Below are 23,767 nucleotides of genomic sequence, written 5' to 3'. Positions count from 1 at the left end.
TGGGCCCTTGTGTTTGAGGGGCCACGTTGTGAAAAAGGGAAATGATTCATTGGAGGAAAAGCAAAGATCAAGAGGAGGAGGGTGTGCTCAGATTTTGAGGGAGCGGAGCAGAAAGTCCTATTTCATGGTTTTAAATGAAAAGCTATATTTTGTTCGCAATCATTTATATCTGTTAGTGCCGCGTTGAGCGATGATGCTCAAAACTGATTCAAACATACAAAAGTAAATGGGAGCTGCCTTAAGAGAGGCCATTAATCACAGCTGGTCAGTCTGTGTTGGCGAGGGGTTTATCCATCATGTTCCAATGATGACGTTGAGTGGACCCATGAGCTTAAACCCTTTCTTAACAATTGCCATGCACAAGGTTTCTTTTTTTTGCTTATGTTTGGGAAACGTTGCCCTGAGATTAAAACAAAAGGATAGCCGCGTTGGCGGATGCCGTGGAGTTTTCTCATGAGCCTGTGTTGCTGCTGACGTGGCTAATGCCTCGTTGACTTCAGGCACTGATTAACTTGCTCGCTGTGTAGTAGCCACCAACATGCACTAACAAGAAAAGAAAAGAAAAAAACAATACACATGCATTCAAATCCTGAGAGGCACAGACTGTGTTACACACACACACACACACACACACACACACACACACACACACACACACACACACACACACACACATGCACACACAGAAACATAATGAGAGGCTGGAGAGAGGGTGTTTGGCTTCTGGCTCCTACGAGGTGACAGCCATGGTAATTTCCTGTGGCAGATTTCTACCAATGCTTTTTTGCAGCTTCGGTTCAATGAAGCAAACACAGCTGGGTGAATAATAAAGATACAACAGGAGATGGGAATGGACCGTGTGGACACAAAGAGCAGTGTACTGTGGACTTGTGCAAACCTGCTGTCACAGTAACACAGCACTGCTGTGTTACTGTAACGCTTGTGTTAACAAATCCACCCTTAAGAGGTCATTTTTAAGTCAAGACAAAAAGGGGTTTTGCTGCCACCTGCTGGACAGATTCGGAAGGTGACTGCAGTCCCACTTTGTCTCTCCATAATAACAAATCACATGACATGAGACTATAATCATACTTTTTGTAAATTAACCAGTACGCATATTGAAATGCATTTATTTCAAATGTAATACCAACATCTAAGTTCAAAATGTTTCTCTCTCTCTCTCTCTCTGTTTAATCCAAAAATGCAGTTTAATATTCTCCCGCCGCGGCTCTTCTTACGCTGCTGATTGCTGTCGTAAAATCAGCTGCGCAGAGCACTTCTTAACGCGCGCGTTATGTGACAACATGAGGTCGAGCTCTCCGGCGAGGTTGTTGAGCGGGTGTAAAGTTACGAGCGCGCAGGACACACCTCCGGGGGGGGAGTTCCCGGGGAGGTGGAAACAAGGAGCCGACGATCACTTCTGCAGCAGAGCAGCGTGAGGCGTCCTTTCAGCTGGAGGCCGTGCCACGAAGATCGCACAATGGCCGGGATGGGCAACTCTTTACGCGCGGCTGCCCTCCTGGCTTTCGTGGTTCTCTCTATTCTGGTGTCACTCTTGATCAGCAGCGTGCAGCAGTTTGGAGGGACCGTGTCTTACGTTTCCAATGCGACTGTTGCTGCTGATGAGGAGGAGTTTGCGTCCCTCCGCGGGGCGTTGATTCACCAACTCAGCGAGAGGCGAAAAGAAATCATTCCGCTGCTTTTACCTGATTATCATGTTGATGGTGGGGATGAAAACGGACTACCCGGGGACAGCCCACGTTCTCTCCACAATGTCCAAACACAAGACTCGACTTTGGATTACAGCCTGTGGAATGAGATCGCGCATGGCTCCAGGAAAGCGCGCATGGATGAAATGGACTGCGACTCTCTGGTGGACATGCAGGCTGTGGAGATCCTCGGGTCGGGATACACAAAACTGGTTGTCAAAGTGAATCTAGCCGGCGGGCAGCCCGTGGCGTTGAAACTCGTCAATGAGCAGGGCATAGACATGGGGAAGTGTGTGGAGGATTTCAGAGACCCTCGAGGCTGCCGAGAGCTTGTTTCCTACAAGCTGAAGAAAGAAATAGTCCTGTTACAGAGGCTGCAGCATCCCAACGTCATTAAGGTAAAGGTGCTCCCTCTGTCTGCTTTGTGTAAATTCCTTCATTTAAAGGCTTTTGTAAATGGTTGTTATACCCATACTGTCCAAATGACGAAGCAAGATAAGGAGGAATATATGTGAATGCAAAGTAAAGCGTCATAAAGGCTGCTTACGTCAAAACGCAAGAGCTAATAATTTGATATTATTATTATTATCAAGAGGTTTTCCATAATACATGTAGGCCTTCCCACTGCTCCGTCTCCTTTGTCTCAAACACACTGAACTGGATGAAAGGCCTCACTGGCTCTGCAGGACCTTCCCATGTAATTAAATTAAATTCACTGACCCTCTTCTGACCTTTTGGGTCCAGTTTGGCGAGAGCAGACAATGTGCTTCTGTCCCCTCTACAATCCCCGGTTACATCTGAAACCCCCACAGAGTTTATTCACTCAAATCATTACAGCCCAATTTAGCTAGTTTTGAATTAAACCGGCCAGTTTGTTTCTCCGGCGGTGGTGGGTGACAGCGCTGTGTCCAGCGGCTCAAACAATTTGACACGTGTAAAGAGCACACTATCCTCCAGGCTGATGTGATTTCACTGTCACAAGTGTGCAGAGAAAACGGCATGTCCTCCAAATACCTCCTACGACCACAACCTTCAGACACTTTAACTTGTTAGTAAAAATGCAAAATCCATCATAATGAACTTGATTGTTTTTTTTGTTGCTCTACTTCACTTTCACTAATTTGCATTCACTCTGCATTTTGACAGCTCAAAGGTCACTGTGCAGAAGGAAGAGGAGGAGAGGATGGAAGAGTCACGGTCATTCTGGAGCAGGGGAATCCTCTCCAGATGATCCAGCTTCTCCAGAGTCCCTGGGAGGACAGATTCAGGGTAAGCGCGTTAATCCTGATAGACTCTGCCGTTTATTCTTCGCGCTCCACCGCTAGCACACATTTGCGCGCCCTACGTGTGCGAGCCTTCGCTTTTCTTGTCAGGAGAGAAGGAGCGTGTAAGATGAGGGAGGCGGACGTTAGAAACTCCTGGCGGTTCCGACATCTGTCCCTCCGGTGTATTTGATCAGGCCGCGGTGGGAATGGAGATGGGTCCTGGAGTTAATCCACTGCAGGCTAGGAATGTCATCACACACACACACACACACACACACACACACACACAGTTTTAGTCAACCCCCATCACAGGTATGCTCACAGTTGGAGTCAACAGAGGCTGAATTTGCACTCCAGGGATCCAGTGTGTGTGTGTGTGTGTGTGTGTGTGTGTGTGTGTGTGTCTGTGTGTTCGCGCATGGAAGCGTTTGAATGGGGAACATTTTTTTTCAAAAAGAAAAGACTTTTGGATTAGCAAAAAGTAACATCACAGTCTGCCACTATCATCTCAACTCTGGGCCTCATTTTGCTGCATCACCCAAATAGCCGTTCATAATACCCCCCTGAAGCTGCTCGGCCTCTTTCAGCTTGGTTGCATCTGCGCAAGCTACAGTAATCCGCTGGTGTTCGGTTTCGCCCAGCCCTGTTATTACAGTGCTTCGATCCCAGCGAAGTGACGTCCCAGAGACTCTGAGCATTACCCAACACTGGAGCTGTGTTTGTAGTGTGACAGAATCATTTCATGCTCCGTCAGTGCATGGCTAATGCTTTTGTGTTGCCTTTAGCAGCCTGCTTATTTTCCCTCAGTTTTATTGTAGGATTTAGAGAGTACTATAAAAGCAGTCTCTGGAAATGGCTTGAAAATGTGGCTTCAGCAGTGTCTTTTCGTACAGCTGGTGTTTTTTAAAATATTTTTCCATTTTTAGCGGTTTCGATTTTTCAGGAAAAAACAATTCCACTTTTAGCTTGACCTTTTTGGTCATTCCAGTATTTTAAGTAGCAGGAAGCACTAATATTTGTTAAAAACACAAAAAACTAAACCCTTATTCAAGCTACAAGTAAGACATTTTTTTTCATTACTGTTTTTTTTTGTTTGTTCTTTGCACCATGTAACACTTTTTTACTAAGGAAAAAAAATCCATATTCCAGGTTCTCCAATTTGATTTCTTGCTGTTTCAAATCTTCCATGATAGTAAACTACTTAGAGGTTCGGGATTGTGAAATTACATTTTATGAACAAGGAAATCGATATAAAGTATTCAGATTGAATGATGATGAAAATAGCATCTGCAGGAGTCATTTACTCTTTAAGCTCCCAGAGCCTGAAGCAAATGCAGGATATTAGCAGATCCCCACGTTGAAAAGTTGGAAGCAGTTAATGTTTTGCATTTTTCCCGTATAAAGGACTTCTTGTTATATAGTTTTGGGGGCTGCAAGGACAATATTTTACTTTTTCCCTGCAATCCCGTGCAGTTCCCAAAAAAAAACAACGGTCATCAATCCAGCTGATCAGGTTTTGTCATGTCCGATTTCCTCCCAGGTGTGTCTGGACCTGGTGCGGCTCCTGCACTTCCTGTCCGATTCCCCGCTGGGCTCCGTGGCCCTGTTGGACTTCCAGCCCCGGCAGTTTGTCACAGTTTCCGGCCAGTTGAAGCTCACGGACCTGGACGACGCCAGCGCCGCTGAGACCTCTTGTCGGACGCACGCGGACTGCACCCTCCAGTTTCCACACAGAAATTTCACCGTGCTGTGCTCGGCACGGGGAATGTGTGAGGGCCTGAATGAGAAGAGGAACATTTACAACGCCTATAGGTAAGAGAGGTGACAGTTTTACAGCGCGTTAAACGCGTGATGGATGGATGGACGGACGGCGCGGCTGCGTAGATGATTGCTTTTAATACAGGCGTTGTTGATAGTTAACACGTGCAGCTGGAAATGTGCAGTTTGATTGAAGTGTGATGAATAATTGGTAGCTTCAGTGGAAGAAAAAAAAAAAAAAGAAGACGTTTTCTGTTTGAAAACGGACAGCTTTATGGATTGTGTTTGTTTTAACACCAGGGTGAGACAAGTCATGTTCTGTTGGAACTATGCGCTTGTCTGTCTTTCCGTCTCACCGACTGAGTCGTCTTTGTCTGGCCCCAGGTATTTTTTCACCTACCTGCTGCCTCACCAGGCCCCGCCTGGCTTCACACACCTGGTAGACCACATCATGAACTCCACAGGTGAGGACGAGAGACGTCTCGACACGACGGGACGTTCACCGCATGAGATCAGAGAGCCAATCACTCCGTCGTTGCAGTCGAGTGATGACATGCCTCGTGTATAAGTTTATTTTTTAATGAGCTCGACAAGATGCTTCCTGACATGTAACATGGTAATGAATAAAATATCTGTTGTGATGACACGACTGTGATTAGACAGGAGAAGCCTAGCGAGGGAAGAACAAATCATCCGTATTGGATAGAATAACTTTTATGACTGCAGTTAGTTGGGTCTTCTACTCAATTTTAATCCAGTGCGTGTGTGCAGGGGAGCTGAAAGCTGACATCAATCAAACCCTGGAGGCCTTTGAACACATCCTCCTCCTCTACAAGTCTGGCCTGCACCTGGACAACCTGCCTCCATCAATAATCGGAGGTAAGCGCTAGTGGAATGAAAGCTGCTTTTTATAAAGCGCAGGGGGCCCAGTTGTAGACCCTATTCTTCCTGAAGAGAATACTTGGCTTTTTGCACAGTCTACACCTCTGTTTTCATTTTTTTTTATCCTTTAAACTAAATTAAGGGGGGAGGGAGGTTCCTCCACACAGGCTGTTTTGACAGGTTTATTAGGCAGCTGGAATGAGTGGACAAGACCAACAAAGTGGGATTAATTCAGCATGTCTGTAGCTCAGAAAGCGCAGTCGGCGTTCATTTAAAACAACAGTGCTGGTATTATGCAGAGCTGCTCTGTTTAACCTTTCATGGTAGTCATGTAGTGATTTCTTGTCCAACGTTAAAATAATTTACATAGAGAAAAGATACACTTGCAGAATAGTCTTATAAAGACACGTTTCGTCAGCACAAAAAGTGGAAATCCTTCGCTTTCCTTCTCTTCGCTCTCTCCACCGCAGCCCCCCCCCCCCTCCGCTCACTCTCGCCATTCCTCTCTATGAAATATTAATAACAGAATGACTGGCTGCGTTCCTGTGGTGAGATTTTCCGTCCCCCCCCCCAGATGCTGGACTGTTTATATAGCAGCGCTTTGTGAATTTAATCACAGATTCTGCGTAAAGAGGACCGGGCGCTGAGTTTGACACCGGGGTGGGGGGGGGGGTGGGGTCGTAGCTTAACAAGGAGGTGCCGAGAGTCCGGCCCTGCTGCTGCTTATCGTGTGTGATAAGAGCGTCTGTGTATCTTGGGATTATATCGTGGGTTTTTGTTAATATAGAGGTGTTTTTTTTGGGTTGAGGCAAAGTTTGCAAACATTATGTAATCCGGTTTTAATGCGCAGAGTAAGATGAGATGATTAACACCACCCCCCCCCCCCCCCCCCCCCGTACAGTGTGTGGAAATATGCAGCTTCCGCCAGCAGCCGGTTAAAGAATCTGCAGCGCCTTTGTGTTACCCATTGAAAATACTTCCTTCTTCACAATGTCTTTACTGGCTGTCTGTAAGTCCAAGATACGGTGCATCCCATGACCCCCTGTCAAACTGCTTAATGTCTTTCTTACAATTTGGACATTGCACTGATTAAACAAGCGGGACATTGTGTGTTAATTGGTGAACTTTTAAGGTAGTTTTGAATGGATTTTTATACCATTCGACAATACCCACGCAAGCCGTTTCCAGTCTTTCTCCGAAGCAAAACTCACCACCTTCTGATGTAAGCTTTATATTTAGTGCTCAGACATGTGCTATTAATCTTCACGTCTAATTCTCCCCCAAGAACGCAAATGAGCACGTTACTCAAAATGTCCAACTGTTGCCGCAAATGATTAATCAACAAGCTGAGAGGAGTTGTGTTTTAACAGACACACGGGCTCATTAATATCCCCTCCCCAAAAGGGGAAGAAGAGAGTTGCAGCCAAAGACGTAACTAAGTTTGATAAAAGAAGCCAAATGGGAACACGGCGCGTTGAGTGTGTGAGTGTGTGTGTGTGTGTGTGTGTGTGTGTGTGGGAGGAATGGTGCTCATCAAGTTTTAATTTGAAATCGCTGACGGGTGGAAATTCATTGGTAATGTTGATGTAACTTTCTCACAGCTGGGAGCATTTGTGCTTTGTTGGAAGATGAGTTGTGGGCAAAAAAAAAAAAGGCTGAACTCGTAGCGCGATGGAAATAAATCTTTATATAAATAAGAAAGGACGGATGTCTTCCCGTCGCCCATTTCAAACACAGAGAGCTTATATTCATTCGCGTCCGTCTCAACAGCTGAGGCCTTTAGCTCCCCAACAGGCCTCTTCTCTTTTTCCTCCCCGCAGAAGGATCCTCGTAACACTCCTTCTCCTTGTTCCCTTTGCTCAAACTCAGAAGGCAGATCCTCGTGTCCTTTTCCTCTTAATAATCCCCCCCCCCCCCCCCCCCCCCCCCTCCACACACACACACACACACACACACACACACACACACACACACACACCAGCTCCTGCCATTTAGGAAGGTTAACAGTTTGTAACAGTGTTCCTCCTCCGTCCAGACTCACAGACCCAGCTTTTGTCCCGCTCTGGCGTGTGTGTGTGTGTGTGTGTGTGCGCACATACGTGTGTGCAGGCTTCTTTCTCGTGGCTCCTACTAATGTGTAGCAGATGATTTAAGACCAGATCCACATGAAGTCCGACTGAAAGAGTTATGATGATGAATGATGACTGTTCAGGCGGGAGGAAAGTGGAGTGAGGAGATTTTGTTTTTAGTGTGGAACAGCTCATTAGAGAGAGTATGTTCAAAACGGTGGGCAATCTTTAATGCAAGTCAGAGTAGATTTAACATATTGGGGTTATGGATGGACAAAAGAAGTATTTGAACTTTTTTGATCTTTCACTTTTTAAAACCAAACAATTCAGAAAAAAAATTGGAAGATTAACTAAAAATAACTATTAGTTGCATTTGTCATAAACAGTCGGAAATGCAGTTAAACAGTTAACAGTTAAAAGGTCACTCTAAAGGTTACTTCTTACAACACAGAATGGTATGTTGAAACAGCTATTTTGATGAAACAAACTTTCTTTGGTGAACAAACTACTGCCAGCTAATGTCCACCAGATGTTATCATTGATGTAATGTACCTTTTAACTTTTAAACCTGTCAATCATAACTATTTTATTTTAGGAATCCCTTTTAAGTCACAAAAGCTCTGTTGTTGCATGAAAAATATGATGTATCTTCACTTTCAACCTGTTTCCTCTGCTGCTCATCTGTATTCTCCTCGTTCGATTCCCCACAAGGATCATTAACGCTTTAAAAATGACTTTCAGTGCATTGAAGTGACCCTCTCGTCCTCTGCGGTTAGATTACGCCGTGATGCGAGGCATGGGGACCTCTGGGAGCGCGGCGTTCCGCTGCTGGCCGTCCTACAGCCAGCAGGGCTGCGTGCTGTCGGTGCACGGCGCCCGAGAGGCAGCGTTCATCTGTAACTCCCACTCTCAGTGCAGCAGCTTCACTCTGACGGGACGGAAGACGTGGACGGGTCAGTCACTCCTCCTTTCATTTCTGCTGCATGGAAGCTGCTCCGATGTTGTTTATTTATTTTAAAATCAAATTGCTGGTCTTGTGAGTGTTTTCCAGCTGACTTTAATCTGCTGAACTCATTACACAAATTAAGTCAGCCAGATACTGAAAACCCTTTATGATAAAAACGTATAATTACCCACAAGATCATGTCTCACTAAGGCTGCTGAGTCAACATAGTCAGCAGCTGCTCTTTTAAATCTTTCGATGAAGCTTTTAAATGTTGAAATGTATACAGTTATCAACTATATCAAGTCGAGACATGCTACATTATTGAAGAAGCAGATGTGTGTAACACTCCCCTCTCGCTCTTTTTTTTTTTTTTTTCCTTCTCGTGGTGTGCAGGTCGGGTCCTGGCCTCCTTCAGCAGCGGCTTCAGTCATCTGGTGCCCGATGGGACGTCGGAGGTGTACGTGAAGAAAGCCAAAGCTCTCGAAGACGCAACGGTGGCACGCGAGGACCCCAACGGACGAACCCAGCCTCGGCCGAGCCGCTGAGGGAGAGTCCAGACGAAAAACACACGACACGCAAAAAGATGTTGGCGCTTAAGACCGGGAAAAAAAACAAACCTGGTGTTAACGCCGCTGGGCTTTGCAGGGCGAGCGCAGTGGCCCGAGCGTAGGCGCCGAGGTGAAGAGGCGTTGGAAGTGAGGCAAGTGAATGTGATGTATTTATAGGGCTTCTGCTCAGTGACCGTTTGATCTTCCTGCCAGCTCACTGCCTCTGCCAGCTACTATTTAAAGGGATTTCCCTTCAGGTACAATTAAGGAGGGAGAGCCTTGTGCCTTCAATGTTTCTTTTTTTTCTACCTTTATTTGCCATGTGTGTTGGCTTTCGTTGTGAGGCCGGGGTCCCCCCCTCGAATGATTTTTAAGCCAAAGAGGTAATAAGAACAGCGGCTGCAGCTCAGCATTTGAAGCCCGAGGACGAGAAAGGAAAACAAGCTCTTATACAAATACACTTTGATGTTAATGCGCTGAGGTTGTGGCTGTTTTTCATGGTTCTCTGGCTTAGCTGCGCTGTGGTATTAGATGGCAACAACCATGTAAGCATTTCCACATTAACAATGAGTAAGAAGGATTAAAAAAAAAAAAAACATTCCCGTACAGTCTGTTTTTACATACTTTTGTAAACTTAGTTCATTTTGCTGACTGCATAGATATTTATATGATCAAATAAAATGTAATTGTTCTTACGTGATTGTGCATTTTTAGCTTACGTGCACCTTGTGGGTGAAACTTTTATTTTCAATGAAAAATTATTCACTTCAGTGTTTTTTTTTTTTTATACATCACTTGTCGTAATTGTACAGTTTTGTAATTATATAAATTTGTTGTTTCTACTTTTTGCCGTCATTGTCTGATGATTTAATTGCATTAAGCCTAGCTTTACCTAACAGCCTGTTTAATTCTCATTATCACCTTTGTTTGTGTGTGTGTGTGTGTGAAAGGCGGGGGAGGTGGAACTTGCATGTGTATGCTGACCTGTTTTTTGTGTGTTTTTAAAAATCCTTTATCTGCTCTCGTGCCCCCACGTTTACAATCTACGGCCCATCTGAATGGAGCCTTCGCTGCTCCTTATAGTTTGCACACTACTCGAGGAATGCATTCTAATGCCGCGTCACGCTGAGCTCATTATGAGCCTTAATTGATACGTGTAAATGAGCTTACTTACCTTCCCTTTGTCATGGTGAGAGAGGAGGTATTACTTAGACAAAGGCAGCCATCAGGACAATCAGACCTCAATCTGCGGTTTGCACACGAATGGGCTTGCCATCTGTGGCTGCCACGGGGAGCCGGTGGAGGTTGAGATAAGGGCAGGACCGAGGGGGCGGCCGGCTGAAGGATTTGTAGTCGGCGCTTGTAGCAGCCACGGAGTCGGGTGGGAGAGAATGAGCAGACCAAATACCAGTGTCCTGATAGGAGCCAGATCATTTTGTTAAAGGTCATCCCACACTCATATTTCACATATTTTCCTGTGGATGTTGGGCTGGAAATCACGTTGAAGAAATCCCAACTGATGCATAAACTAGTTGTTTTGACAGAAAAACATATTTGTGAATGTAATGACTAATTTTCCGTTCATCTGTACCAGCACTGCTGACTTGAAAGGGCGCGTCTTGTCTACAAATGAAACTTTTATGGCCGAGACACCGGGTAGGCCTCCGGCTCCTCTTTACCTCATGTTGGCCCCTTGTTGTCTGGACAAAGCTGGCTGATTAGAGTCTGATTGTGGAGATAAGAAGTCTGAGTCAGATTAGATGAGAACAAACCACCCAGATCTCTCTGCACCGACACGGCAGGACGAACTAGAGAGACTGGTTGGAGGGCGAGTAAATAATACCCCTAGAAAATGTTTGCTTCACCTGATCTGTGGTAAATAGTCTTAAAACCTTTTTAGTGAAAGAACTACAGATGGCCGCTAACGTCCACACTGTACGTGCAAAGGACTAGTTCGGGAGGTATGCTTATTTACATTCTTGCTGAGCGTTAGATGGGAATACTGATACCCCTTTCATGCCTGTGCAGTCAGCAGCAATGTCTTTGACCCCAGCATGCCAGGGACAAGCTCGTCCCATTCTGGCTCCGAGGGACTTTCACCGATATCTTTTTCCTCACTAACAAATAAACAAAGGTTTAGAGAACTGGCCAATCAGACGCAGAGCAGGGCAGTCGATGACCTGTAGTCATTCTGAATAAATGGAAAGTGGTAAAAGTAAAACTGTTAAGCATTTTGTCAGCTTAGCACAATTTCCAGCCGTTATGCTAAACTAAGCTAAGCTAGCTGCTTAGCTAAGCTAGCTGCTTAGCTTAGCATAACATAAGGTGTGTTGGTTTGATCTCACACAAGCTTGACAAAGAGCAGAACACATTTAATGATCATTTGCAACGACTTTTTTTCCATAATGTCAAACTATTTAGTTAGTTTAGTTTCGTAAGTATCCAGATGCAAGTAACGAGTCAACGGTTAAACGCAAAAAGATGTTTTTCCAGATGATAGTAATACGCTTTACCTTATTAAAATGTGCCGCTCGTTGCTGAAGGAAATGTCTGACTGGTTTGTCGTGATGCTGCATTTTTATAGCATTGCCTGTTTAGGATCAAATGTTCTGAAACAAATGCAAAGCACCGACTGTTTTTATTGTGTTACATCTAGTTTGTATTCCCAGTTTAACAACACTTCTTTCTTCATGTTTGAGTGGTTGGTGAGTCATAGGCATCAGAATCTGTGGTTGTTTCAGTGGAGGAATTCACAGCACAGCTTTTGTATTCTCAGTTGAGACTCAAGTTATTCCCTTTCTTTCCTCTGACTTTGTTTATTTAGCTGGAAATATGTGACGAGGTTTGAAAGTTGAACTGTTTTCTCATGAAAGTCTCTTTCTTTCTTTTTTTTTGGCTGTGGATGTTTTTCAATTTTTGCATCTTGGTGAAACTTTTGAAACCATCATGTGGTCCTGCTCTCCCCGTGGTCACGTGTGGTTCACTGGTCCTCAGTTTTTAACCGTGTAATTGACAAGTTGGTCTTTCATTTTTATTTTTTAAGGTTCAGCGATTGAGCGGGGGAGGAGAGAGTGTTTTTTTTTCACCCAGCTTCGTATCCCTGCACTTTTGTTTTTTTAAGTTTCCAGTTTCACCCGACATGTTTCCGTCGGGTTTTATTCATGACCTCCATCTGGAAATAATATATGTTCATGAAAACAAGCCATCAGCGATTCTAGGTAAGAGTTTGTGTGTGCGCAAGCGAGAGCAGGGCGGGAGACATTAGGGGTCCCTTCTGTAGGGTCGAGGCTCAACCCATGTAACAGTGTTTAGTGCAGCGAGAAAGACATGTATGAGTATGAGCCTGAGAACCAAAAGCCTCCAACCTCCTCTCTTAAAACCCCGTTTCTACGCATTTGTGGTCTGGCTTAAGTCTTTGATTCAAATGCAAAGTTAGCCATCAGATGTAACAAACCACAGTTGCCGGTAGAAATGACGTGTTAAGCAGGTCTTTGGCTAAATGCTTGACCTTTGCTCAGCCTAAAAATATGCATTAGCTCAGTGAAAGCTGGCACAGTTCTGCAGGAAAGAAGATCTGCTTAGTGTTTAAGTTGCTCGGAGCGTACATGCGGCCTGTGACGGGAGAGATAGAGCAGATATTCATTGACTCCAGGCTCACAGAACACTCCTGTGCCTGTCTGCCGCCTTGGCCGCGGCCCGCCGGTCACACCTGAGAGCCTCTGAAGAGTAGCCAGACATTTAGCCGGGCCCGTCCCGGGCACAGAGGCTTCTTAGTTTGCGGGTCGTTGTCTGTATATCTAACTGCTTAACTAACTATTTGCTTGTCTGCCTGAAGCTGATACGATCTCCTTTAGAGCCATAATGGCTTTAGCAGGCCCCCGAAGGAAAGAGAGCGGGTAGGTGTGTGTGAGGAGAGGTTTTCATTTCTGGCTGTCTGTGGTAAGAGGGGTAACGGGAGGAGGAGGGGGGTTGGGTTGGCTGGATCATGTTTTAAAAGCCCTAAAGTTAACCCCAGTCAAAAGGTTTATGCCAACCGCTAAAGCCGCAGAGGCATCTTGAAAGGTGTAACAGCTCTGCGTCGTATCCAGTGACATCTACATGGACCCACTGCAGTTTCCTGTTCATATTGTGCAGCTGATTACTGCAGCGTCCAGACTGCAATAAGTGAAGGCTTAGAAAGCTTTGTTGAATGTATTTATTTATTTAGGTGTTTTTTTTTCCCCCCCACTGAAAGTCTGTGTTTGGCTAGTCTCACTATCGTGGTATTGCAAACCCCCTCCTCGGTTATGAGATCTCCACATGTTCTGCTGCCCTGCATTCCCTCCCACTACAGCTCAGCAGCAGTCTGGGTCATTTTTCTTTTGAACCTCCCCACCCACCCCCCCACCTTTCTTCCTCACCAGTCCATCCATCATACAGAGAGGAACCTCCTTTCGCCCCCCACCCACCCCCCACCGTTGCTGGCTGCCGCCCCCCCCCCCTCATTGGTTTTAAAAGCCAAAACCTCCACAGTTCTACTATTAATTGCGGCCGCCGCTGCTGTTAAATTCCGCTCCATACATAGCTTCAACCCTCCATCGGTGTCCTCCTTCCACTGACCCCGTCTTCTTTCAGAGTCACAGCCCGCAACTGCTGTGAAGCATCTGGAGTTTCCCTTGTCTTTCAACTGGCTAAGACCTGAGGGCAGCGCTGCCGAGGACCAGGAACTGTGTGTGTGTGTGTGTGTGTGTGTGTGTGTGTGTGTGTGTGTGTGTGTGTGTGTGTGTGTGTGTGTGTGTGTGTGTGACTAAAACTGCTTTTTCGACTCCAAGCTGCTGCCTTTTGTTGCATGCTCTGGAATCCCCTCCGTCACACCTCGGCCATTTCTCGGCGGGGGACCGCTGCCCCCAGCAGGAAGACTTCCCTCTTTTACAGTTAATCCTTAACCGGAAATACACCACGACCCCCCCACCCCCCCCAACCCCCGCTCCCCCTCTGAGTCACACAATTACATGCAGTTCATTGCATTTAGGAAGAATAATTATAAAACCGAAATGAAAGGTTTTTACAATTCCTTCAAACAGGGTTAGCCTATATGCTGCACTGAATTCTGGACATTAAATTGACCAACATTTAACAGACATATGCAGATATACAACTGTATGAGAAGAGGAAAAAAGCATTTATCTTTCTATTTTATATTTGTAAATATACAGTATTATGTATACAGTCTTAATGTGGGCATCCACACGCGTTACCACATTTCTGTATGATTAAAAATCATGAACGCCACAGAGACACAAAGATGATTAACTGATAGTTGTGTTCTCTCTTCTTTGGCACAACGCATTTCAGTCTGATAGAGACCGTATAGAGCAGTGCCTTGTAATCAGTGCAGGTTCAGCTGCATCGTGCAGGCAGTTGAACCCGGGGAAGCTGTGAGGAGATTCTCTCTGCCACAAGTCCCCAATTAGGGCTCTGCCCACACAGCCATAAAACAGTTAGTGGAATCATTCAGAGGCTGTTAGATTTAGCACTATTAAGAGTTCATTAGTACCTGCACACACAACTGCTCCTGCCATGGGAGGGCCGTTAACATAAACCTGTTAAAGTATATGCCAGAGGCCTTTTCACTCATCTTAATTAAGCTGTGTAAATAATGTAGATATATTGTGTCTGAGGAGAGCGCATTGTTACTGTTATTTGAATTGAGATGGCGCAAATGGCACATGTTTACATTTTTAACCTCTTATGTTAAATTAATCATTCATTCTTCAGGTTTTACTCAATAAATTGAAATTTGATCAAAACCTGGTTGGAAAAATGAAATATACTTTAAAAAAAGTTTTTTTAATTTCTCCTTTTTTTAATGGTGATCTATCATAAAACTAAAACTAAAACTCATGGAAACCATAAATCGCATATGGTGCTTAATATGCGACATTGCATGTTGGTTTACGTCACATTGATCATTTTGGCAAACCGAGAATCAACATCTAAAACTAATAGTAATATTAGTAATATTAATAGAGTGTGCAATGGAAACATTTACCTGTGGATATGAAAGAAAACACATTACAGTAAAGTCATGTTTCCATTAATATAGAACTTTCTGTATGAACAGAATGTAAACCAGACAGCTTAGTAAACAGTAGCCTCGTCTATGTTACCTTAGAGGGAGTAGGGAGCGTTCAGATAGTGCCTTCCCGTTTACCCATCAGGAAGTTAAGGCGGGTTGTGGATGTCAACGGAAGAAAGTGGAGGCAACTTGTTGAGAGACTGACACAAGGGAGAGAAAGAAAAACATCTGTAGAAAGAGAGAGGGGTCAAAGAGGTTGACAGAAACAGTGATGAAGAGAGATGGAGTGAAGAGAAAGGGGAACATTTTAGAAGGGGTCACCCTCTAGGTGTGTGTGTGTGTGTGTGTGTGTGTGTGTGTCGAATGAGATGCACTTTGGGGACTGTACACACAGCGATATCAGTGCCACATAAAAAACACACCACGCTCGCTTTGTTATTACAAATTACAGACGGTCACCATCCATTTGGTTTCTGGACAAATTACAGCGCAGTCTTGACTGATACTTTGATGTTGACACGATTCAGTCCCTTCAATAACTATATATAACTGTATTTTCTTGAGTAAATTTAATCTTCTGCTCTATTGATTCAATTAATATGTTTGATTTTATGTGTTTTTGGAGAAGTTGGCCGACCGTGCAAGCATGGAGTTAACAGAGCCAAATGTTAAATGTGGTAACAGACTTTCTTTGGTACAATTCCTGCATTTCTCACTCAGACCGAGAGCAGAGGACCTCTAGTCTACTGTTAAACTGTTTAAATGGCCTATTGCCATAGAATCTGTATGTAGTTTGCAACAGGTTTTTGGTGTTTGTTACCATTCTATCAATCATGGTATTGTAAACAGGATAAGTGTACGCAACTGGCAAAAATTAGGTGCTTCAGCCTCAATTTTTCTAATAACCGTTATCTTGTGTGAAGGTAAACTACATTGTTTATAGCAAATGCAAGATCACTCCTGAAACACATAATAAACCCCTCGACAATCTCATTAAGCATAATTTGCGCACCATTTTGGACAATCTGGGGTGTATTACCTCAGCCGAAGTAATTGCATGTGACCACTACGGCAGAGGATGGCCCCCTTTCTGTTTACCAGAGTGAGAGGGGTCGAGGGGTCTTTAACGGGGTGAAGGTTTAGGTTACGTTTGCGAAAAGGCCTTGCAGCTCCTCGGCAAACAAGAGCCGGCGATCAAACATCAAAGCTCGTCCCGGTGTGAAGGCTGCGCTGCTGTGTTGAGTCGGGGGTGGACACTGACAGCTCGGGGGGGGGGCACAGATAACAGCGGACGAAACCCCTACGAGCTCTCATCCCCCGTGTTCCCTCAACGTGTTGCAGATAACCCTCGTCGCCGGCACTTAAACGCTAACCTCAGTGACCCGGTTACAAGTCTTCCAGCCGGACCCCCCCCCTGAGTCACATGCTAGACCTCGCCCCGGCGGTAATCCTTCCAGTCAAGTGACAAAGGGTCAACCGAGCAAGCTGGAAAAGTAATTCAGGAATGAGGGGTTTGGAAAGGTTGACGAGGAGCTTAATAAAAAAGCTGCAGCAGCGTTAAGTGTGTTCAGGGGGAACTTTTTGTGCGCTCAAGTGGGCCAGTAATCTGTGGAGCGCTGTGAAGCGTCTGGCCGACACGTTCCCTTCGTCTGCTCTCTGGATGTCGTTTTCGGTTCCCCGTGTTCTCTCCTCCGTGGATTCTCCTTCATGTCTTGACTTCTCGTCTCGTACACCAGAGAACAGGGAACTTTCTTTCCGTCTGGTTTTATGCTCGCCCGCCTGTCCGTCTGTGTTTGGTGGAAATTGGAAGCAAATGCAACTGCTACGTGGCCTCGGGCCTATTTATTAGAATTAAAACAGACCATAGAGATTACATGTGGCTGTCAGAATGAGTACAGATTCACTTGACCATGGAAATGTTTATGAATCCAGGCAACTTGACTGGGACTGAAGAAAACAAAGGATTTCTCCTAAAGTGAGTGAGCTACGATTCACTGAGCTACAGGCGCCCCAAGCAGGACACAAACGTTACTACAGCCGAAAGAGAGTTCTTCTTGAAGAATGCCAGGGTTTTGACCCACCTGTCTCTCATAATAAGAAGTTCACTGAAACTTTTTCACGTTACAGGCTCAAAGGATAAGGAGGAAATTACACGGGGAAAAAGGACATCTTGCGGTGCGTTTGTGAACCACCTTCTTGCGTTGTTGCAGGTTGTATTTCTCATGTTCTAACGGTGAGCTGTTTGTTGTAGAAATATGGGATGTAAATGAATCACACCTAAGAAGGCCTGTCATATCCGGCAGAAACAGAATCCAGGGAGGACAGTTAGTTACAAATTTAGAATCCAATGGCTTGGTGTGCGACGCTTGATTGGCACATCCACTGGCCACTGGTCAGATTGTTGAGAGAGGGAGAGAGAGAGAGAGAGGGGGGACGAGGGGGACGACAAGGAGATAGAAACTAAAGTAACTCATCTGAACAGAGGGAGAGGAGGGAGCCTAAAAGATACTGAGGAGACGCCGCAGGCTGCCGAAAGAAGACACTATCCCGATCCTCTTCTGGCCATGTCAAACTGCGAGGAGCCGCCCGGGGGTGAGCAAGAACACTCACGAGCGTGTACTCTTGTGCATACATCTGCTTTCACGAGAGATATACAAGGTGTATGTCTGAGCATGTTGTTTGGATTTGTGTGTATGTTTGAGGAAAGGGGGGGGGGGGGGGGGGGGGTCTCTCGCGGACCATCGCGTGTTAGTCCAAGCCCTTCACTGGGACAGCTCACCCTGCAAGTATTCAGCTGCAAAGAGGAGCTGGTTTAGTTTTTGGGCCCTTATATGGAAACTTGGGAGTGAATTCCCCCCCCTGGGTACATGAAAACAATGCAGACGGACTGCAGGACCTTTTGATCAGAGATATGGAAAGAAGCAAGGACAGGAGAGGGAAAGCTTCTTGTGGACGCCGGTCTGAAGACAATCTGTTCAAGTGGGGAAAAGAAGATTTGAAATGAAACACAGCCCCGCGTGTGACCCGGCTGGTCCAAGGTTGATGGGGACACATGGCGTAAAGATGTTCTGTGTGTATGTGCAGTGGTCTGCTTGTGTATGCTTGTGAATGTCTCCACGGTGTGTGTGTGTGTGTGTGTGTGTGTGGTTAAGCATTAAGTAAAGAGTCACTTCCCACAAATACAGCTCAGCTGAAGGAGAAGATTATACCGTTTACTACCGTCGACTGACAGACCAACAGAAACAATCAGTTATAAATAGAAACCCCCTGTTCACTTGTCTCACTCGCTCTCTCATTTCAGCCTCTTGCCTCCTTCCTTTATCTCATCCGTCCTTGTCCTTTCATCTCCTCTTTCCTGTTTCCTCTGCGGCTCAGTCTATGTCCACGATTCCCTTCTCAGATTAATCAACAGGACTCAGCAGTAAAACCTCAACCACTTGGCAACAACTGCCAAGATCTTTGTTATTTCATTTGATAGGCAGCTGACCGCATTATCTATCATATCAGGATTCAAGAATTTGCCAAGAAATAACATCAATCATTTGAAAACCAAATCCCTGTCAATCACTTTTTGGCCCTGAAACGCCTCAGATAAAAGTGATAAAATGCTTCTACCGCTTCCACCCTTACGCCACATGTATGCCCACAATGTTAACCAGCAGTTAAACCAGAATTTAACTGCTGCTCGATTAATCTGTATAAAACAGTGCAAACTATTCAATCTAACATAATGTATCAAAGGGCAAATTCTGAATATTTTTTATTTAGTTAAAGATGAAGGTCTAAACAACCGTAACAAACTGCACCAACAGATGTTTGTGTAGTTGGTGTCTTACGACAGTGAGCCAGTATCCACAATACCAGGAGCCTGATACTGAAGCTGCTAAATGGTAATTCAGTTATTATCTATTCATCATTTTATTTGTTTGCCAGAGATTCATTTTACTGTTACAGTACCAAAGTGAGCATTCTTTAAGTGTGAGTTTCCTGAAAATGCATAGAAACAGTTCAGCATATGTCCTACAGGTGGCGGTATCAGCCCATTTTATTAATGGTGGTCCTCATAATGGGGTCAAGGCACAGGGTCATGAAAATTGGGAAGTTAAAACGGAAAAAAAGAGTCCGGACTACATCAGAGATTACACAAGAAGTCAAATGGACGGGGAGTAAGGAAGATAGAGGGTAGGGTGGAGTCATATTTCCATTTGGAGTCCATTTCCCTCCACATGCAACATAGAGTCTGTAAATGGAGACTTGAATGTGTGTGTGTGTGTGTGTGTGTGTGTGTGTGTGTGTGTGTGTGTGTGTGTGTGTGTGTGTGTGTGTGTGTGTGTGTGTGTGTGCGTGTACAGAGGGAGTGTGTCCAGGAATGCAGATGAAGACGGTATCGTGGCCCGCTGACGTCAGCGTTCCATCTGTGCCCTGAAATTAAGGACAAGTAGCTTTGCTGATGTTAAACCGACGCGCTAACCGACTGGTTGGAAATGGGTCATTTGACACACAGGTTTGAGCACAGTCACCTGTCGTTCTGTGTGTGCACGTGAGACACACAGGGAGCAGTCGGACCTCCACACAACACACACACACACACACATGCATCAGAGGGAACTCTGCAGCAAGCGCCAGATTCCCTCGGCCGAGTTTATTCTGGGCTACGCATCGATCGGGGATCTGAGTCGCTGTGACTTTGCAAGAAACAGAGGAGAGCCAAGCAAGCGTAGGAAGAAATGTTTGATGCGGGGCCAGTTGAACAATGAAGCAAAAATAATGAGATAAATGCTAACAGTGTGTGTGTGTACTGTGCATCTGTGTGTGGAGGGAAAGAGTAGAGCGGAGCGCTTGTTTGCACAGGAAATGGGGGAAGGGTGTACATGGATGTTTCAGTGGCCAAGTCAGATGTGATTAATGTTGTCGTCGCTTGGGAGAACACAGCCCTGCGCCCTCTGAGATACACAGTACGTGTACATTTACCACACCACAGCTGTGCTGGATTTTCATGGTAGTCATAAGGTGATTTAGGAGCCACCCTTCAGATAAATGGACTATTTCCGCAGATGAGTGACAAATTGCAACGTCTCCCACTGACCTGCAAGGTGCAGCTGACCGTACACAGCGTCTGTCTTTTATACTATATACTATGGTACTTCTGCATCCACGTTATGCATCATTAACATATAGATGAGATGCAGAGAAGTCCGTGTGGTTTGTGACTCACATCCGTGGCATCATTAGTGTCACGGCGAGGTCACAAAGGCAGTCAGGTTGACGCAGAAAGGCTCGAGCTACATTCCCACCGTACAATGTTATAAATGTCACACTTTACTGCTGGATAATAATGTAGGTCCCCTTTACTGGCACACGTGTCAGACAGACGGTTCCGCTTTCTGTCCATCTGCTTTTTCTTCTTGCCCGCCTGCTTATCTCTTGTGTGCTCACTGAAATGATGATCCTGCTCTCTGCACATGTACAATAGTCATTGCATGTCCGCCCACCCCTGCCTGGAAGAAGGAGCCCACTTCTATTGCCTTTCTTGCTATTAATTTTTTCCCGTTATTGTCCATCAAAAGATGTCTTCTAAGAGTTCTTCTACAGCAGGTAAATCCCTTGTTGCCATTTGTGGGATTCTTGGCTGTATACATAAAGCAGACCAGACTTTGGCAGTTCGGTAAAAGGTGAATATGGCATTTCTAAAAGCCCATTTTGAAGATGAAGTGCTGTGCGTGGGAACCGCTTTTGGTGGAATGCTCATATATGCTCATATAGGTCACATACTGTATACAAACCACTGGGTCTGATCCTACGTTTACATTTGTGATTTAAAAGAAATCCTCAAATGAATAGGAGCCTATGTTGGCTCACTCCAAATTGCAACTAAAGGTTCACTTTATTTCAAAAGGTGACACGTAGGAAAACACTGTCAGCTTATTCAATAAGCATTGAATTTGAACTATTAACAGACCCCTTATTATTTGGGGAAATAACGTCATTGGTTTGTTCGTTTTTTTAAGTAAAAAAACAGTAACAGTTATAAGTCATTTCAGAGTCCCCAAACGTTCCTTTTCCGTTGGACAGAGCTGGCTGAGTATTTATTTCATCTTAGTGGAGTAAACGTTCTTTTCAATGACAGAGAGTAATTATTCTGCAACTTTTTTCAGATTTTAAGGCTACAGAGAGTGAAAGTATTTTCCTGTGCTACACAAGTAGTGGTTTGGGTGATCGAGTGCCGGAGTTAAACTTCACATCACAGAACAGAGGAATGGGAGGAGGACACGGAACGCTGCTCCACAGCCTCGGGATTAGGAGCGTTTTACAGAAGCAGATGCTCCTCGTCAACAGTTCCGTCTCTGTCTGTCTCCTTGATGAGACATCCACGGAGAATTACAGGGGATAATACTTCCTTTTAAAGCCAGAGACACTTTCGCTATCATTCACACCAAAACCAATCGCTCTAATTATCCTTAAATGCCTGTAGATGTATTTTCAGATTATTTTCAAGCTGTAAATCATATTATTTTTACCCATACAATGTTCTTACTAGAAGGACATCTTAAAAACGAATTATTATTCCTAATTGAGAATTGAAAAATATATTACTACAACCTCTTTCATTAAAATTTAAACATTTTGGCCTTTGGATTCTTTCTGGGGATTCTCACATGCATAATAAGCTTAGATGCCTCGACTTTAAGACGGCACTAAAACACAAAGGATGACCCAGTTTTCCCGAATGGTTACATTTATTTGGAAATGCTGTTAGCTGTGTGGTCCAAAACACGAGTGTGATTTAGTGAGTAGCTAACGTGCTATTTGCTTTCGTCCTGTAGCCTTGATTCTCTGTTGTATCTTGATGTTAAGAAAAAAAACGTACAAAACATGAATCATTTGTTGGGTTTGAATCCGACCTCTGCGTTGATATCAGGGTCCTTCCATCATATTCCGCCTGATGCAGCTTCTGCTTTTCTGTGAACGAGACATCAGATATCAGTCTGTTGGCTTCTCCCCAACGGAAAGTAGGTCACATTTCCTCCAGATAATTTATGGCGATGAGAGCTTTCACCAGCAGAGATTCTACTTGGGATTTTGCCTGTGGTAGACCATAGATTGTTTCCTTTAACATCGGCTGAAATCACGCACCCGCAGTACGTAAGGATGTCTCCTACTATAGATTAGGCTTATCAGGATTAGGCATCTTAACCTGATCCAACAGTGACTATTTTTTGGCCTCTGCTTGAAAATGGCACACCCGTGATAACAAGTCTACAAACTCATGAAATATTTTGTCTATTTGTATCCAATCGTACCCGAGTGTCATTCGACCAACTCTACTGATTCGTCTGAATACGACGGAAGTGACACGCAAATGATTGACAGCTTCCCCAAGCCCGAAAGAACGGGTAGAGCATCAGATGACATTCAAGATTTTTGATTGGCTCAAAAACCAACAGTATTAAAATCAACAAAGGTGAGACAACTTTATGATTTTTTTGCTTTGATGGCTTAGTGGGTTTTGTACTGAAAGTTCATACATATAGTATGGAAAAAATGTGGAACTTTTGTCCGACCCAGTGCAAAAGTTCTAGAGCAATTTGCATGGAATATTTTTGCTCTTGCCCCACTGGCTGAAGTTATGGTTTTTAAGTGGATTGTGGTTTATTGTAACCAGGACTCTAATGAATTCAACCAGGTAAAGCATTCCTATTTTTTCATGATGAATACTCTAAATGTGGCTTCAGGTTCTGTTCTGAACTGGTTTTGTGTTCCAAGAGACTTTAGGAAAGTGAAGGTGCCAGACTTCATAATTAAGTGTCACAATATGGGTCTTCATCTGGACTCCATGCATCTGATAAGTATGTGTGTGTATTCAAATTGACATTTGATTTTGTCACTCGTTTGATTTAGTCTCACCTCTCACATTCGATCTCCATCTCCTGTCCAGAAAGGTATTCAAAGGTGTGAACCTCACTCAGTCAGAAAGTATTACGTCTCTTCGCGACTCTCCTGGCCGTGTAGGTGATAGGTGACATGCTGCTGAGATGAGATGAGATGTCGCACCTTGAGAATTAATCTTCTTTTAACTGACCAAAGCCAAAGGTGGGAGATATAACAAATGTAATAATGGTAATGCTCTGAATAAGGAAATTTGGAAAATTTGAGTATTAAAAATAAAAATATACTGAGGATTAAAAGAAGAAGTAGGACAGGTTTTCAAACTATGCACATAATCTAACTCACATTATAACTGCAGTAGATCTACTAAATGTACTTATTTGCTAAATGTTTCTTTCAACTCTGTATGAATATCAAAGGAATAGCAGGAATATTATTTTAAATGTTGAATGCTGGCATGAATGTGTGGACCAAATCACATCCTTTCAATAGTTGTTTGGAAAGGTTGTTTGTTGTGGAAACCTGTCATCCTTCTACATAATGTCTACATAATAATATTGGTCTAAAATTTGCCCGGCAGTCTTTTATTGTTACTTGAACTGTGAGGCAGTGAGTTGTTGTAATAACCAGACTGCTGAAGACAGG

At 44.4% G+C, this 23,767-nt stretch overlaps 2 protein-coding genes across 5 annotated transcripts in view; both read left to right on the top strand.

Annotated features, from left to right (window-relative positions):
• The first annotated feature begins 1,228 nt into the window (after positions 1 to 1,228).
• On the top strand, positions 1,229 to 10,019 carry pkdccb (protein kinase domain containing, cytoplasmic b). The gene is made up of 7 exons (XM_040200161.2): positions 1,229 to 2,107; positions 2,856 to 2,978; positions 4,515 to 4,786; positions 5,117 to 5,196; positions 5,504 to 5,611; positions 8,460 to 8,636; positions 9,023 to 10,019. Exons 1-7 carry the CDS (start codon positions 1,481 to 1,483, stop codon positions 9,172 to 9,174), a joined length of 1,539 nt encoding a protein of 512 aa, XP_040056095.2. The 5' UTR covers positions 1,229 to 1,480; the 3' UTR covers positions 9,175 to 10,019.
• Positions 10,020 to 16,393: 6,374 nt separating this feature from the next.
• eml1 (EMAP like 1) overlaps positions 16,394 to 23,767 on the top strand; it is a 39,666-nt gene continuing 32,292 nt past the window's right edge. For all 4 annotated transcript variants that reach the window (XM_078089949.1, XM_078089948.1, XM_078089944.1 and 1 more), the window contains exon 1: positions 16,394 to 17,827. In XM_078089949.1, the coding sequence (XP_077946075.1) occupies positions 17,800 to 17,827 (28 nt within the window). In that variant the 5' untranslated portion in view covers positions 16,394 to 17,799. The remainder of the gene's footprint in view (positions 17,828 to 23,767) is intronic.

The sequence above is a fragment of the Gasterosteus aculeatus genome, chromosome 15 (genome assembly GCF_964276395.1).
Source record: "Gasterosteus aculeatus chromosome 15, fGasAcu3.hap1.1, whole genome shotgun sequence".
Taxonomy (NCBI): Eukaryota; Metazoa; Chordata; class Actinopteri; order Perciformes; family Gasterosteidae; genus Gasterosteus; species Gasterosteus aculeatus.
The sequence above is the reverse complement of the archived record's forward strand: the minus strand, read 5'-3'. Positions and strand labels throughout refer to the sequence as shown.